Source organism: Pseudopodoces humilis, chromosome 13 (genome assembly GCF_049639895.1).
Source record: "Pseudopodoces humilis isolate 2021_Gansu_Grassland_sample_001 chromosome 13, ASM4963989v1, whole genome shotgun sequence".
Lineage (NCBI taxonomy): Eukaryota > Metazoa > Chordata > Aves > Passeriformes > Paridae > Pseudopodoces > Pseudopodoces humilis.
Genome location: NC_142212.1, coordinates 9,284,587 through 9,301,458, shown reverse-complemented (window position 1 = coordinate 9,301,458; position 16,872 = coordinate 9,284,587). Strand labels below are relative to the sequence as shown.

The window sequence follows — 16,872 nt, the reverse complement described above, 5'->3', positions numbered from 1 at the left end:
GGCTGCAGGACAGGACCCAGCTCCTGGCACTGCCAACGTGACTCCTGAAGGCCGCCCTGAACTCAGCCCCCAGCAGCTCAGGGGACAGAGGGGTGACAATTGATGGTGACCCTTGCTCAGGGCGCTGTGGATCAATGCTGCCCTTTGCTCTCCTGCTGTATTTCCTCTTCAACAAAAGGGGAGGGACGGAGGGCACCAAGATCACGCTCAGCCTCCCCTCCCCACACTTCCTTCTCCTTGCTGGCACCCAGCTTGACCCGAATGAGGCCATGCAGCCTTTGGAAAATGGATCTTCTTCCCGTAGCCCAGGTCAGGCTGGGGGTGCTGGCAGCTGCCAGGCAGGAGCCCCACAGCTCACCACAGCCTCTGCAGCACTGCAGCCCTGCCAGCCAGGCCTGGAGCCACTGCACACCACCACAGGCAGCCCCAGCCCTGGGTGAACCAGCCTGGACACAGCGCAGTTCTGTCACTTCACCTGAAGTCCCCATCCCCTGGTCACCTTGCCCCAGGCCACAGTGACTCCCAGGCAGCCCAGGAACTGGCTGTGAGCTCCTGTCCAAGCCCCCTCCCAACATCACCTCAGGTGCTGCATCCAGAGCCCCAGCCATGGATCCCCAGCAGAGGGAGAGACAGCACAGAGGCCAGCACCATTTTATAGACTTTTATTTCCAAATCTGGCGCTTCCATTATACACTTTTCCACAGCCAAAAGGGGGGGTGTGGGCATCTCCCCACTCCCTGCCAACAGAGTCAGGAGACAGAGAGAGGAAAAAAAAACCCAACCAAATCCCCCAAAGGAAAAAATCCAAACTCAAGGAGGATGCTCCCCAGAGCCCAGGTGACAGCACTACAATCAGGGACCAAGCTGCAGACTGGTCTGCAAGAAGCAGATTCCTGCTTCTTGACTGGCCCAGCTCCGCAGGGATGGCCACCAGCTCTGCAGGGATGGCCACCAGCTCTGCTGCTCTCTTCTTTTTGGCACTTGACACTTGCTCTCCATTTGGCAGCAGCATAAAGAGCCCTGTGCCCAACTTGGCAGAAACACGGGTCCCACAGCACAGCTGGGACAGGATCCCAGGACTCTGGTGCTGGCACTGCACAGCTGGAGAGAAACTTGTAAACGAGCTTGTTTCCAAAGGCAAAGATGGGCAGTGTGGAGGTGCCCAGCTGTTCCCAGCATGTGGGGCCAGCAGGCTTTCCCTCTGCACACTGGTCCCAAATGGCATGTAAACATGTCAGCAGGCCTTTCTCTCCTCATCCCTGGGAAAAGGATGACAGTGAGCCTGCCTCATCAGGGCTGTGCTGGGGACCCAGAGCCCTCCCAGTCACAAGCCCTTCTGTTCCCTCCATACTCTCCCCACTGACTCGGGAAGGCAGCCAAGAGGCCTTGGCCTCCCTAGAGGCATGAGGACAGCAGCTCGAGTCCTCTCCTGTAAACATGTCAGGCTGGGCTACAGTAAGATGCCACGGCAGTGTGGTAGTAAGGCAGTAAAGAGCACATGGTCATGCAGCCCCGAGAGCACCACGGGGGTGAAAGGGAACACGCTGGCCCCGCTGAGCCGTATGCCCTGGCCTGAGGCTGGGGTAGGCACAGAGGAGTGCCATCTCACAGCACAGCCGGGGGGTCAGGCCCTGGGCTGAGCAGAGACACCATCTGGGTAACCTGAATTTCCAGAGAGGGCAAAGTGCTGTTTATCTCCATCTCCCAAAAGTCAGGCCACTCTGAGCTGGGGTCCTCTGCTACTCAGGGGAGAGTAGGTGTACACAGAGCCCCCAGGGAACCAGCTAGATACAACTTGTGAGCAGTGCTGGACCCTGAAACTGGAGCCACATCATGCTCCTGTGGATGTTAGTCCTCTGCAGAGCAAGGACTGGCTCTGGGAAAAGCCAAGCCTGCTGCTAAGCAGGGCAAGGGTCATCCAGCTCCTTTACCAGACCTCCAAACCAACAGAGGTTTGTTCTGTAACATGCAGGTTAAAGAGCACAACACCCAGTGGGTAAAAACACAGTGCTCACTTGCTGAGCCAAGGAAACCAGCACTGACGAGAGTGGGACCATCCTGGTACAGGACAGGACTGCACAGCAGAGCTTGTCCCTTCCCAGCAGGTTCCTAGTGCCGAATTTGCTGCCCCATTCACATGTGCTCTCGCTGGCACACAGCCCCAGCTCACAGACAGGGGCAGCCCCCAGGGTGGTCCCACAGCAGGGCAGAGGGAAGACAGCAGGGGGCTGAGGGACACCAGGCAGGCAGGTGGCATTGAGATGTTTGGAGCTGCACAGCAGGAGGGCGGAGGCAACAGGGCCAGCTGCCCTGCAGTGGGAATGGGACAAAGCAGTGCAAGCAAAGCCCTAAGGACTGCCTGGCACTGTTTCTCCAGTCCACTGGGACTGTGGTTCTTGTAGCCCCAGGGAAACTGGCAAGGGGCTGTTGGTGAAACAAATGCTCCAGGTCCTGGGAACAGACCATCCGTAAAAATAACCATAGAAATTTCTCTTCTCTCTGATTACAAAGATACAAAAGGATAGAAAACCCTCCCTTGCCCCCATATCCTAGGCTCCGTTCCTGTCCCCCTGGTGCTGCCCACCCTTCACACACACACAGGCACACTCCACACACAAACAGCTTGCAGAGAAAGAGCTTGGCTCCAGGGGGTCGGAGATGCCACCCTCACCCAGTACTACCTGTCACACCAGGCAGGTGAGCATGGTGGCAGCTGAGAGCCTGGAGGCTCCTGGCAGTGGGTGGTGTGGGCTGCTGGCCCCTCAGCCCACAGGGCAGGGGAAAGCAGGGTTGGTTTTGGGCCTCTGACAACCATCAGTTCTGGCTCCTGCTCCACGGGGATACCAAACCTCAGCTGGCAGTGCCTGGCGAATGGCCCTGCTTCTTCCATCCCTCTTGCGGACAGCTCCGGCCCCTCAGGAATGGCCATCGTTTCTCATTATTCTTCTCAGAGGAAAGAAAAAGAGTGTTAATGGCATCTCTCCTGGGCTCCAGCATCCTTTCCCTGCTATGCCAGATGGGGACAGAGCAGAAAACCCCTCCTGTGTCAGGGCAGGAACAACTGTCTCAGAGTCCCTAAGATTAGGGAAAAGGGAAGGAGGGATGGGATGGGGTGGAGTGGGAGCAGTACCAGCAGGGAGCAGAGCTAGAGAGAAAGAAGTGACATACTGGAACAGGGTGCCTGGGGAGAGAAACATGGCTGGGGAAGGCAGGGCTTCCCTAGGACTTGGGCTCCCTCCTCTCCAGCCAGCCTGGCCCTTGCATACATCCATTGGGACTTAGAGCCAGCACTGACCAAGGGATCAGCCAGGAGGCCAGCCTAGCTGCACAGAGCATCTTCCCTGAGCACCCACAGGCCACAAGCAAGGGCCATCATCTCTTGGGCAGAGAGGACAGACTCATATGCAGAGGCTTCTGCTTGTGCTGCACTACAAACATGTGGAGCTGTCACACCTGAGGCTTCTCCCTGCCCAGTCACTATGCAGGACCAGGAGACACCTGCCACTCACCCAGGGAGTTCACCCTTACACAGCCCTCTGCCTCCAAACTAAACCCCTTTGGGAAGAAGCCAGGCAGATGGACAATGCACAAGATCAGCTGAACAAGACCTGGCTGAGGAAGGAAGGAAAACACTTACTCTGAGTCTGGTGACAGCTCTGAAATGCTGTGGGAGGTGGCAGAGTGAGGTGTTGAGGGACACACTGCAGAGGGCGTTGAGGTCTGCATGGCAGAGGGGGTGGCGGTGGTCTGGGGGCCTGAAGGTGTGCTGGAAGATTGCACCGAGGACAGGATGGAGGAGTTAAAAGAAGCAAGGATGGAAGAAAGGATATCTAACTGTTCAGTGGAAGGATGTCGGCTGGGAACAGCCTCCAGGTTCTCCCTAGAATGCTGTCTCCTTGACAGCGGTTCTAGGCTTTCCCTAGACAGCTGCCTCCGAGACAGACTCCCCAGGTTGTCCTGTGAGGGCTGCCTGCTAGGCAGTGTGTCCAGAGGCTCTCTGGAATTAGATCTTCGGGACAAGAAGTCCAGCTGCTCCCTTGAAGCTTGTCTAGCTGATGCTAGCAGGTCCCTTGAAGGCTGTTTTCTAGAAAGCAAATCCAATTGCTCTCGAGAAGTATCCCGACTTGGCAACATGTCTATTTGGTCTCTGGACACTTGCCTACTTGGCAATGTGTTTAGCCACTCTCTAGAGACTTCTCTTACTGGCCCACAGTCTAGCTGCTCTCTTGACCCAAATCTGCAGGGTAAAGTGTCAAGGCAGTCTCTGGAGCCCTGCCTCCGGGGCAGCGTGTTCCTATGATCTCTCTGACTGGGCCTAGCAGCGAGTAGATCCAAGTTTTCCCTAGATGCATGTCTGCTTGGGATACTTTCCAGGTGTTCAGTAGACCCATGCCTGCTGGGGATAGTGTCCAGCTCCTCTCTGGACCCATGCCGACTGGGCACAGCTTCCAAGCACTCTCCTGAGTTGTGCCTGCTCAGCTGCTCCCGGGACATCTGTCTCCTCATCAGCATGTCAAGCTGCTCCCGGGACGAGTAGCGGCTGGCTGGCTGCGACAGACTGCCCGCCCCAGAGTAGATCCTGCCATAGGAGGCAGCGGGGACAGCCCTGTGACCCAGCGTGGATGTCTTGTACCACGTCAGCTCGTTGGTCATCCTGCCAACAGATGGCAAGCCCTGGAAAGTCGGAGGGTACTGGAGGCGGTTCTTCAAAATCCCTGCACCGGATAGAAAGAGAAGTCAAATATTTGCGTAACAGCAAGAAGAACAGGAAAACAAGGGAAATTAGCCATGCCTCCCCAAGGGCATGGCCACACAGATCTGATGCTGAGCTTTCAGTGTCACGTCAACCTGAGACAGGCAAGGCCACCCTTGCTCACTTGCTATGGATTGTTACCTTTTCTCTGCCGTTGGGTCTGTGTGAGTGAGTTCTCATCCCCACTGGTCAAAGCCAGGTCTGGCTGATTATTGTTGGCTGCATCCTTATTGATGTCAAATCCCAGCTTCCGCTCGGAGCCCCACTTCTGCAGGGAGCAGGGGTGAACCTCACACTCGCCCAGAGCTGGCCAATATGACATGAGGTCATTGCCATCCACATCTGATGAAGGACACAGCAAACCAGGCCCCAAAGAAGAGGGAGAGAATATTTCCATGAGCAGCAATTGAGCCATCACAAGGCATGGCCTGACCCCCAGGGAGCTGAGCTCATTCTTTTCCCTGCTGGAGCCCCAGGACTTGCCTTTGGGAGCAGTGTTGGCAGGGTTAGTGAGGAGGCGTTCGCTGTGTGCCACCCGCTTGAGCTGGCGCTGGAAGCGGCCCCGCAGGCGTACGTTCTCCTCGCTCTCTGAGGATGGGATGGAGAGGCTGCGCTCTTCATCCAGAGACAGGTCACTGTCCGAGTCCGAATCTTGGTCTGTAAGAACATGGTGTGTCAGGGAGATCTTTGGAATGAAGGTGGGAGAGGTGGGAGAGGTTCCTGCTGGAACCTGCTTCTAGGAAGGCAGAACCACCCCAGGCTGACCACACTCGTGAGACTGCCTCACCCTTTGCTGCCCCTCCCTCAGTAGCAGCCTGTGCCAGCTCCCCTGGCCCTATCACCAGGTACCTGTGAGAGGAGCCCAGCTCCATCTCATTGCAGCTGCAAATAGTCCTAAGATCCCCTCTGCCTCCTCTTCCAGGCTGAGCAAACCCACGTGCCTTAGCCTCTGCTTGCCTGTCCCACATCCCAGTCCTAGCTGGTCTAGCTCCAGTGGGTCAAATGTCTGTGCTATACTGGAGAGTCCAGTGTCTCCAGAGATCCCACAACAGCCAATGTCCCCTCTGTTGCCTCCCATGTTTCTATCCCCTTGGGGACTGGCCCTTTGCCATCTGTCCAGGAGGAGGCTGTGCTAAATGACAAATGGCTGCCTCTCCCTCCTATCTACCAAGTGTTTGGAAGTCGCAGCTGAACGAGATGTGGGAGATGTAACCACACAGCCAGAGCCTGCACTGGGAAGAATTTCCCTAACCCAGGAGGAGGGCCGAGCCTTACCTCCCCCAGCATCACGGTGGAACATTGCCATGTCAATGTCCGTGGGGCCAGCGTGAGCCAACAGGCTGTGATCCAGGGCCGAGCCCTGACGTGCTGCCACATTGTCTCTGAAAGAGAGGAGGCTCAAACTGTCACAGTGGCAGGAGCCTCTGGCTCTGTCAAGGCACTGCTGGCCCCCAGAACCCTGGCTGCTCCCTACCTGAGGTAAGCTCGCTGGCTGGAGTGGGTGCGGGCAGAGCGCACGCTGCTCACTGAGGACACTGTGGAGGCCCCCAGGGTGATGCGGATGAGCCCACTCTCCTCAAACAGTGCTGTGTTGTTGTAGGCATTGGGGCCCTGGGGAGGAAGGAGAGGGCATGTGCCCTGTTAAGGAGTTGCCACAGTAGCCCAGGGAAAGTGGAGCATCCCTGTCAGCTCCTGTTCCAGACACAAAGCCTGAGCCCAGCACCCTGGGCTGCTCTGCTCTTGCCCACCTGTGTGCTCCTCGTGGCCTCCTCGCTCTGCCCCTTCTTGTTGAGGCAGGCCAGCTTCCATGCCTCCTGCACCTCCTCATTCAGTACGCAGAACAGGACCAGCACTGCCAGGCCCTGTGGGGAGACATGCCATGAGAGACAGTCCTTCACTGCCAGCTGACTTGCTTGCCCACAGTACCAGCAGCGTACAATCCCTGGACAATCCCTGGCTCCTCCAGAGTCCAGTGTGGCCACCGGACTGGGACGCACCAAAAACCCCCCAATACCAATGAGAGCTAATGCCCATAGTGGCCATGGATGAGGGAGGAATGGGTGGGGTGTCCACCTGTCTGGCAGTGGCCAAGGAGCAAATGGCAGGGTCCCCTGCAGCAACATCAGCCCCAGTGGTGAAAGAAGGGTGCTGCCACAGATAATATTTTAGGTGTCCAACACCTCCGTCACATTTTCTTACTCTGCTCTCTCAGGACGTGGAGGTGCCTTCCCTCCAGATGGTGCCTCCCAAGGGACTTGCTGTCCCTTGGTGTTACCTCTGAACCAAATGCCTTGCAGCCATCTCCTGCTCTGTGTGACTGCCCACCACAGGCACAGCAACAAGGAGTCACTCAATGCCACAGAGGTGACAGCAGAAGGGACAAGGAGCTCAGCGAGATGTTGGGAGCTCAGCACAGGGCACCCACTCTCCACAGATGGCCCTGGGGACCACAAGATGTTCTCCTGGGCTGACCCGTGCCCTCCCCAGCAGAGGCCGGGCAGTTACCTGGAGGCTGCAGAGGACAGTGTAGAAGTAGTGGAAAGCCAGGACACTGTTGTTGACAGCCAAGAGGCCAAAGAGCCAGGTAGTGCTAATAACTAGAAGCAGAACAAAGGAGCTCCGTAACGTCATGCTGGAGAGAGAGAGACAGACAGGGACATAGACACACACCGAGAGGTTAGTGCATACTGTTAATCTACAGTCTACAGTCTAGTGCTCACAGAGATCCAGAGGGGAAGCTCCTGCAGAGACCTCCCTGCTGTGCCCAGCACTGCAGGCACATCCCTACACACTGGCCCAGCTCCCCCTGACTCCCAGGCCTTCCCTTCTGGATCACACATGGCAAACACAGGGGCCCAAATGACACAGGTCATTTTGAGCCACAGAGAGCTCAGCCATGCTCCAGGGCTGGTTCAAGAGGGAGTGGGGAAAGGTCTCAGGAGCATGTAGGAGAGGAAGAAGCAGGTGCTCATAGCTGACAAGGGCTGAGTGCTGAATCCAAGCAGATACAATAGGTGGCTCTGAGGGCAGGTGGTGAAAGGGGACCAGCAGGGAGGTCAGTGTGGAGATGGGGATGCAGGAATAAGAAAGGATAAAGTTTACGAAGAGTTAATGTGGCTGGCAGGTGTGGGAAAGGAGAGTGGCTGCAAGGCTGACACTGATGCACAGAAGGGCCCTCTGCGATGGTAGAAGGAGGAGGATGGTCACTGAAAATGCTAAAAACCACTAGCTGCCAGAGCTCTGCTGGGAGTTTGGCCACTAATACTCACAGAACCGATTTCTTCTTGGTCTCCTTTTGGCCTGGGGAACAGGACATCTTGGCCACAAGCAGGAACATGACCCCATTCATCTGAAAGTGTTGGCACTGATTAGAAGCTGTGCCAAGGGCTGGCTCTGACCTGACCTCCCCAGGCCAGAATCCAGGTTCGCCAGGCCCTGCAACATCCCCTCCTTTCCCCTTCATGCCTGAGCTGTGGCCTCCCCCAGGTTTGGCTAGAGTGAGGAGGGACAAAAAGAGGGCCTCTAAGTGAGGGAGAGGGACACAGAGAATGGGACAGGCAGTGGGCAGCCAAGGAGGGGCGAGTGCCCATGGTGCAGAGAAGGGAGGCAGGAGAGGGTTGTGGGTGAAACAGGACAGGGTTTTACCACAATGACGACAGTAATGGGGCCTGCAAAGCTCCAGACCAGCTTATCATGAATGGAAATCCAGCAGAAGTCAGGGTTCCCATAGCCCTCAGGATCCAGGCCAACAGCCAGCCCTGCAGGAGGAAGGGAGAGGTCAGGTCCAGACTCAGCAGGCTTGGACTTGTCCAAACCTTGTCAATCCCATGCCAGCACTGTCAGCAGTGAAGAGGCTTTCTCCCTGCTCCTTGCCCTATGCATAGGCTTCCCCACCACAGGGGGAAGAAGTCAGGACTGTGAGACTCAGCAAGAGGGACTTTATTTCCTTTTCCTCAGGTGTTCCTGACACAGCCCAGTCCAGGAGGCATTCACTGCCAGCAACAGGCCACCCAAGTATGCAGGCTTGGGAAACCAAGAGACTTTAACTAGAAGACTTGAGGGGATGTGCTGAGAAATTACTTCTCCTTAGGAGGCAAGACGACAGCCCTTAATATGTGGTCCCCTGACCACCACAGCACTGCTTGCTGCCAGCACTGCTGATCATGGCAAGTTCACTCTCAGCTCTCCACACTGGATGAGCTGGGCAACACGAGGTGGTCAGGAGACTGCTGAGAAGCAGCATGGCTAGTTTGGGCACAGCTGTAGCACAAGCAGCTCTTACCAGTGATGATGGCAGGCACTCCCCAGCCGATGGCGTAGTAGAAGCGCATGGCCCCGAAGTTGACGTTGCGGGCTTCGGTCTGCATGCGGTAGATGTGGAGGCCCTGGACGAAGAGCCAGGCGAAGGTAGAGAGGAAGAAGCAGTGGAGGAGGATGGCAATCACAGTGCAGAGAAACTGGGGAGACAAAAGTGACTTAGAGACGGTCCCACTGCACCAATGCTAATGGCACCATCCACACCTCACCCCCATAGGCGAGCTTGTTTAAGCCCACAGACCTGGTTCTCAGTGCGGTTGATACCCAGGAGAAAGAGCAGCTCAGAGAAGAAAAGGGTGACTGATATGTTGGAGTGGATGCCACGTGTGTTGGACTTGAGGCCTTTGAGGCAGGTCAGAAAGGAGAAGGTCAGCAGCAGAGACAGCAAGGAGAGAGACACCAAGGAATAGGTGACAATTGCCAATGTCTCCAGATCACCTTCCAGTTGCTGCAGCAGCAGAGAACCAAAGGCAAATAGCAGTGTTAGGGGCAAATACAGGAAGCTTGCAGAACTCTCAAACTGTATTTGTGTCCCTTGAAGAGTTTTTTGCCTGCGCCCAGGACATTTTCTGCCTTTGCTGGGACCCACCTGCTAACAGTCCCCACCATCACCCACAGCCCCACAGGCTGAGGTTACCTCTCGGTGTGAGCTGTCCATCAAAACCCCAAAGGTGCCAAACTGGGAGCACTGGCAGTGGACATGGGTGGTGTTTCGGTACACGAGCTCGCAGTCCCTGGCTGTCCAGAAGCCAGAGGGGTTGGTCCTGCAGCCACCAAAAAGCAGAGTGCACTTAGGAGAGAAGACACACAAATGCGTGTGGGGGGCAGGAACCACAGAGAAGAGGGGTGACTGACAAGGCTCTTCTGCCAGCAGATATAACTGCACTGCTAAAGCTGAAATACTGGAATCAGAATATGGGTGTGGCACTGAGGGAAATGGGTTAGTAGTGGACTTGGCAGTGCTGGGTTAATGGTTGGACTCTTAATGATCTTAAAGGTCTTTTCTGAACAAAATGGTTTTATGACCTTCCTGTGCCCTCCCAAAAGAAACAAATCCATGGGAGAGGGCAGAAACCCCCACATCCCAGTGCTACTCAGGGAAACCTGGGGAACAAGGAAATGTGTGGGGAGAGCAGCTTAAAGAGAGTGGCCCAGTCATGTTCATGTCAACTCACGGGTTGGAGTGGTTCCACTGGACACAGAGAGGTTTGCTCCTGTTGGCTGTCTCCAGCAGGTAAAATTCCAACACAAGAGGGGTGTCCAGGGGTCCTTGCAGGAAGGTGTGATTGCTGAACACAGACACACTCACAATAGGGGAGTTCATCACAGGATTCTTGGGGAGCCTGCAAGGAGCAACAGAGCTCTACCATCACTATCACTGTGTGTGGCAGCTGCAGAGCTGCAGAACAGAAACTTCTGTCTGTTCTGCTCTGACATCTCAGAAGGAAGAGCTCTGCCCAGTCTACAACTTGGGGCTGAGAAATATGGCACAGACCAGCACCAAGGCTGGGAATCAAACCCTCCCCATTGTAGACAGACTTAGCAACTGCCAGAGGGAACAGAACAGAGTCCAGCCAGCCCCCCTCCACTGGTGCTTGTGGGGGTGAAGGGGAGGAGGATGTACCTGACGCTGCGGCGATCCACTTGGTAGCGTGCAGGCAGCAGCCCACCAAGGGTGCGGTACATGATGAGGATGACCACAGTGAGAGTGGGCTCGGGCTCCGGCAGCGCCTGCCTCGGGGAGGAGCTCTCCACAGTGTAGTTCCCTTCACTCCCAGCCAGCGTGGGCACTGCTGTGGGGACAGCTGGGGCACACAAGGGGTGGTGAGAACACACAAACACAAACACGAGCTGCTCTGAAGACAATTTGCAGGGCTATGAGGAGCTTTTGGGATGTGGTGAAGCTCAGGCTCTCAGGGCTGGCTCTTGGGCCGTTGACAGAGCCATGTCTCAGTAAGGTATATGCACACTAAATGGCTTTTAGAGGTCCATTCCAACCCAAATCTTTCTATGATTCAACATTTTTCCTGGCCAGCTGTACCCACCCATGTTGTTTCCTGAGTGATGCTTACATGCTCACCTTCAGCTTTTGGAGGGCTCAGCACTGACAGTGGCAGCACAACGTGGGTGTGGGGGTCCCAGGCGGGCTGGCCCCGGAAGAGGCTGCTGTGGTAGCGAGGATAGCGCCGGCGAGTGTGGGAGTGGTTCTCCATGCGATCGATGCTCAGCACTGCGGAGGCACAAGGCAGTGGAAGTCAGCTCTAGGATGGACACCTGGAGAGCAACTGTGCTCCAGGGCACCCCAGGATTCAAGTCCCTGGCAAAGGGACCATATGAGCCACAGGCTGCGCTGGGGCTATGATCTCTATTTGGGCATGACACAAAATGTCAGTACCCACAGTACTCCTTGCCAGACCAGATCCTTGTTCTGCCATAGGGCAGACCACTCCTGCCACCAAGGCCAGCTGTTTTTTTGCTATACTGGAAAGTAACTGGGAGCAGGCAGCACACTCCTGGCTCTGCTAGCTCTTGGAGGTCAGCTAGTCCAGGCAAGCATGGGACCAGGACATCTCTCACAAATGCCTCCCCATGTTTGAGAGAGCCATCAAGGACATTAGCAGCACACTCCCTGAGATGCAGCGACATGAGAAAGGAACAAGGTGTGATGGAGGAGTGTCTCTGCACCACCCCAGCCAGCTCCTACTCACTGATGTTGGGGGTGACGACACCGACAGGGTTGAGGTAGGTGAGTTTCATGTTGCTGGCCAGTGTGCCCGAGTAGTCCCGCAGCTGCTCCATGAGGCTGGCGCTGCCGTGCTCCCCGTGTGGCAGCATGGCCCAGTGCTCCCGGTTCTCAGGTGCCAGCACAGAGCTGCCTGCGCGCAGCAGGTTCTGAACGGGAGAGACATGAGGACAGAGGGTCAGCAAGGCCTTTGGGCCTCTCCTGACCGCCCCCAACTGCAGGACTGTGCTCTCTGCACAAGGGCTCTGGGAATAGAGATACTTTCTATGGTGATGGGCCCCCACCCTCAATTCTCATCAATCAGTGCCCTACAGAGACATGTTTCCTGCACCCTTGCCATGAGGGACCTGCCAGCAGCAGTAAAACCTCCCTTTGCCTTCCCAGGCTGAACAAACCCAGTTCTCTGCCTCTCCTCAACCACTCTGCTCCAGCCCTGACCATGCAGGTCTTGCTTCCCACACTGCTGGTGTGGACTGAGGAGCCCAGTGCTCCTGACAGCATCCTATGACCTTGTGGATCCTCCCTGGCCACATCCTCAAACCCCTCAGAAACACAGCATGGCTGCAAAGACGAGCAGCAACAGAAGCTCTGATCTGGGGGAAGGACTCACCTCATTGAAGTGGGCATCCTGTGTAGCTGTCAGGCCAAAGCCATGCTGCTGGCTCTCGAAGGCCATGAGGTGGGACAGAAGGCGGAAAGCAATGTGCACGTCATTGCCGAAGTAATGGTCCATGTGGTCTGTCACAGCCCGGAGCCGGTGGGCCAGCTTCTTGGCTTCAATTGTGTTGAGCTCAGTCTTGTTCCTCTCCAAGCCCTCTAGCTGTCAGTGGGGAGAAAAGAGAGGGTTGAACAATTCAGCAGGTTCCTTACCAGGAAACTGGGATGCTGCAGGCCCTGCTGGACACAGAGATTATTTCTGAAGCCATGGCAGAAGCCACAGACACTCACAGTGGTGGTCACTAGAACAGGGAGAACATGTGGCAGACAACCAGCCTCCAGCAACACACCAGGATCTGCACTGGCCCAGCTAACCCAGTGCCATACACAACAGAGGCCAAAGAAATGAAGGGACAGGGCAAGGCCCTGCCAATGCTTCCCTGGAAACTCTCCTGGGCTTCAGTTTCTATTCAGGTAGATGGTAAGTAAGTGTTGAATACACTTGCCTGGATATTTCAAAGGGATTTGTCCCTGACAGAGATCTCATGGAGCAGACATCCTACCAGCTTCAAATCACTCAGCCCTGCTCAGAGTTACTTACTTTCCCCTCAAACACTCTGGGAGGACACAAGTCATTTCTGAGGGGTACACAAATTAAAGGAAGCTCAGACCACAGTTCCCACAGCAGGGATTTGGGGGGAAGGAGATGAGAAGAGAAAGGCACTGAGCACTGTGGCAAGGCCCTCTCATACTCCAGGCACCCCTGGAGAGCTGAGTGCTTTGAATTTTGGCTGTGAGCCCTTGTTCAGAGGGCTCCTGCTCTGTCAGGGCTGCAGAGCTGAGAGGATTACCAGCATAGACAGCTCCTTGAAGGCAGGTGAAGTGCAGTTGAAGAGATCTGGCTCCAGCCAGCCCTTCTCCTCATCACAGTGTCTGACTGCTGCACCTAAAACAAGGAGGAAAGGCTTGTTGGAAATTCAGCACAGGAGACATGGCTGCCCTGCTGCATCCTCCCAGCAGGGATCCTCTGCACCAGCTAATCCCAAAGAGTGGCCTGTAACACCCCAGGGCCATCGTCCTGCTTTGCACCAGTGCAACCCATTCTACTCTTGGTTTGTAATACCTCAGCAAGCTGCTGCCATCCCCTCCCTCCAGGAGCTGGAGGTGTGCTACGTGTGCTTTGGGGCTGCATCACACAAGGTGCCATCACACAGGATTGCAAGAAGCACTGACTTGGCAGGACCCAGGCTGGAAAAGCCCAAGGGGACATGACTGTGTCCTGAGGCACATCTGACCCCAAGCTACGGAAGCCCAAGCAGCTCTAGGCATCCCCCAGCTGACAGCCTGCAATACCTGCTGAGGTCCTGCTCTCTCTACAGGGCAAAGCCACCCCAGGAGCACAACAGCCCTGCGGTTGGACTGGAAAACCAGCCCCTGAGATGAGCCCCTTCAGCCAAGGGAAATGGAGAAAAGAATGGTGGACACCCCAGTGTGGAGGATCCAGCAGTGTGGGTTCTGTGTAGTGTAGGGGCAGCCCCTACTCCCTGGTTGGAGCCCAAGCACTTTGTACACCAAGGGAGATTCCAAAATGGAATGGAATGAGATGTTAACCACTACCAAAAACACTGCTAAAGCCAACATGGAGGAAAGTGTTCTCAGCTGGGTGTGTCACCACAAACACTTGGAGCAAGAGAAACCAGGCAAGCCCAGTGTACCAAGCAGGACTGTGGAGCAGATCCTCCTGGGGACAGCATCAGGGCACAGGAGCCCACCCAAATGCCCATGGCTGGGAGTGGGTAGCAGGGGAGGGCAGGGAGAGGAAGCTTAGAGCAGACTCCAGTTGCTGTTCAGAAAAGACCCAGGGACAAGCATACCCCCTTCCACCACCTCCAGCTGCTAGCAGTCCTCCCAGCTGCAGAAGCACAGGGACCAGTGCCATTGCAGCAGGGAGCAGGAAGAACAAGAAGTCTTCATACTGATGGCATTACCCTTGCACAGAACAGAGATTGACTCAGATGCAGATTCCGGCAGAATCTGACCCCCAGGTCCCTGTGCCTTCCTCTGCCAGCGAGGCAGAAGGAACAGGACTTTGTGCTGTGCCTGCCCATCAGTTCCTGCTCCCATCCTACCACCCTCCACTCTAACAGTCTCCTCTTCTTCCACCCCACGGCCATTCCTCCCTGGCCTCACCACCCATTGCTCACCACCAACTCCTTCCCCGCCCAGCCTAAGCAAGCGAGTGCCATCCAGGAGAGGCAGCATCCATCCCAGCCAGGGAGCAGAGCACAGACCTGCCCAGGGCCAACACTGCAGGCTTGGCACAGAGGGTGGCAAGGGCTGCATGCAGCTGCAGCTGGGCTTGTGCTGGTTAGTGAGCTGGGAGCAGGGAACACTGTATGGGAGTGGTGAGACCAGGCAAAGCATTAGGAAGACCTTTGGCAGCTCCAGAAGCAGTGGGGAAAGCGCAGGGGTGTGCAGGGTGTCAGGCAGGGAGCAGGGAGGGAAAGCCATGTGGTGCAGTCCTTACAGCACAGGGGGAAGGAGATGGGAACAACCTTACCTGCACCCCTCAAGCCTGTGCACGGAGGGCGAGAGAACCGGGGAGAGAAGCGACAACAGTTAGGAGCCGAACCTGCCTCCTCCGGGGGCGAACGGCTGGGGAAGGACAGGGTTTGTATTGTCCCCTGGGGCTCGCACTGCCCTGCACTCCCAGACACCCTGCTGACACCTTTTCTGTCACTGAGGACAGTTGTGCCTCCTCCAGCTCAGGATGCTGACTCCTACCCAACATTCAGCTGACAGCACACTGTGCCCCACTTCCCTTGCAGGGCACACAGGGGTGGGGCTGGTGGAGCCACAGCAAGCCACTGTAGGTGCTGTGCCAGGCCTGACCTGAAGCCTGGTGAACCCAAAAGCAGCAGGGCCAAGACTGAGGGAACAGCACAGGCCCATGGCTGGGTGATGAGTCTTACACCCCATAACTTTTATCCAAACCCAGTCCTATGGCCAGCACCCTCTGTTCTCTGCTCTTCCCCAGGCTGTGGCATTTTCTCTTCCAACTTCCTTCTCCCAGACTTCAAGACCAGGAATGGGACTGGGATAGTGTAAGAACAGAGTGCTATTGCCAGAGCTGCTACAAGAAAGCCAGTTTGTCCCCTCCCCTCTCCATCACTCACCCAAGGAGCCTTTGGGACACAGCACTGCAGCTGAGAAGCCAAACTTGGTCTGGGGCCACCACACACCCGCCTTCAGGCTTTTGGGGCAGCCGTCATAGAGCACTGTGGAGACACACTGGTCACAGGGCCAGGCCACTGACACCAGGCCCTGTGGCACCAGCTGCCCACACTCCTGTGCCCACACTCACCCTCGCAGCCACTGGGTGTCACCTCGGCGAAAGGGCTGTCACAGCTGTTGCACTGGCGGCCAATGACCCCGGGCCGGCAGTGGCACCGGCCAGTCTCCCTGTCACAGGAGCGCGAGGTGGAGCCCACGGGGTAGCAGTCACAGGGCAAGCACGTGTCACTGCCTCTGGGGCGGTAGTGGAAGTCCTGGGAGGAGATGGGGACAGTTATCAGAGAGCTCACTGGGACAGCAGCCAAGGTTGGCTGGGAAACCCCTTGGAGCCAGAGAAGTTCAAGGCTTTCCTGATTTTCAAGCACCCCACTGCCCCCATAATCACCATGCTGGACCAGGAAGGCTGGACAGAGGAGCTGAGCAGGGATCCAGCCCAGATTCAGGCACACAAAGCAGGGCCTGGGCAGCTGCCAGGCCTTTGCGAGGGGACAAGGAAGAGCATCAAGAATAAGCAGGGTTTCAGACAAGCCATGGTCCATGTCCCACTGGCACAGCTGCCCTCACCTTGCAGTGGCACTGCCCGTTGGTTTTATTGCAGTCAGGATCAAAGCCCTTGCTCACATCACAGTTACAGGGCCCACAGGTGGGGTTTCCCCACCAGCCCTTCGGACACTGCTGGTCTATCCTAGGGAGAGAAATACCTTTGATATTACAACAACCAAATTCCCCAGGCCTTGTTCTGCCACCAGTCCAACTGCTCAGCAGCTCCAAGGAGGAAGGTGGCACTGAAAAGTCCCTCGTTACATATTCAGGATGTGAGACCAGCATGGAGCCAGGCCCAAAGGCCATGGTCCTGCCCTGTATCTCACCTGTGCTCACAGTACTGCCCAAAGAAGTTCCCACTGCACTCGCAGACATAGCCCAGGCGTGAGCCTGGCTTGCGGCGACACACCGACTTGTTCTTGCAGGGGTTGAGGTGACACACATCCACACAGTCCCCTCCATAGTACCCTGAGGTGTGGACAGAGACCACCAGGTAAAGCAAAGAACTCCCTGAGAGGTGCCGTAATACAAGGAGTGAATTCAGGGGTTTCAGGAGGGATTCTTG

At 56.3% G+C, this 16,872-nt stretch overlaps 1 protein-coding gene across 1 annotated transcript in view; it reads right to left on the bottom strand.

Annotated features, from left to right (window-relative positions):
- Positions 1–686: 686 nt before the first annotated feature.
- Positions 687–16,872, bottom strand: part of CELSR3 (cadherin EGF LAG seven-pass G-type receptor 3) — a 31,334-nt gene continuing 15,148 nt past the window's right edge. The window contains exons 13-36 of the mRNA XM_088061604.1: positions 16,634–16,775; positions 16,329–16,449; positions 15,835–16,018; positions 15,647–15,748; positions 15,031–15,045; positions 13,322–13,416; positions 12,424–12,633; positions 11,779–11,962; positions 11,151–11,300; positions 10,695–10,875; positions 10,246–10,413; positions 9,708–9,834; positions 9,312–9,518; positions 9,036–9,210; positions 8,399–8,511; positions 8,023–8,102; positions 7,259–7,385; positions 6,502–6,615; positions 6,228–6,364; positions 6,029–6,135; positions 5,237–5,410; positions 4,895–5,095; positions 3,638–4,715; positions 687–2,943 (exon numbers count right to left, since the gene is read on the bottom strand). Of these exons, the coding sequence (XP_087917730.1) occupies positions 2,916–2,943; positions 3,638–4,715; positions 4,895–5,095; positions 5,237–5,410; positions 6,029–6,135; positions 6,228–6,364; positions 6,502–6,615; positions 7,259–7,385; positions 8,023–8,102; positions 8,399–8,511; positions 9,036–9,210; positions 9,312–9,518; positions 9,708–9,834; positions 10,246–10,413; positions 10,695–10,875; positions 11,151–11,300; positions 11,779–11,962; positions 12,424–12,633; positions 13,322–13,416; positions 15,031–15,045; positions 15,647–15,748; positions 15,835–16,018; positions 16,329–16,449; positions 16,634–16,775 (4,220 nt within the window). The 3' untranslated portion in view covers positions 687–2,915. The remainder of the gene's footprint in view (positions 2,944–3,637; positions 4,716–4,894; positions 5,096–5,236; positions 5,411–6,028; positions 6,136–6,227; positions 6,365–6,501; positions 6,616–7,258; positions 7,386–8,022; positions 8,103–8,398; positions 8,512–9,035; positions 9,211–9,311; positions 9,519–9,707; positions 9,835–10,245; positions 10,414–10,694; positions 10,876–11,150; positions 11,301–11,778; positions 11,963–12,423; positions 12,634–13,321; positions 13,417–15,030; positions 15,046–15,646; positions 15,749–15,834; positions 16,019–16,328; positions 16,450–16,633; positions 16,776–16,872) is intronic.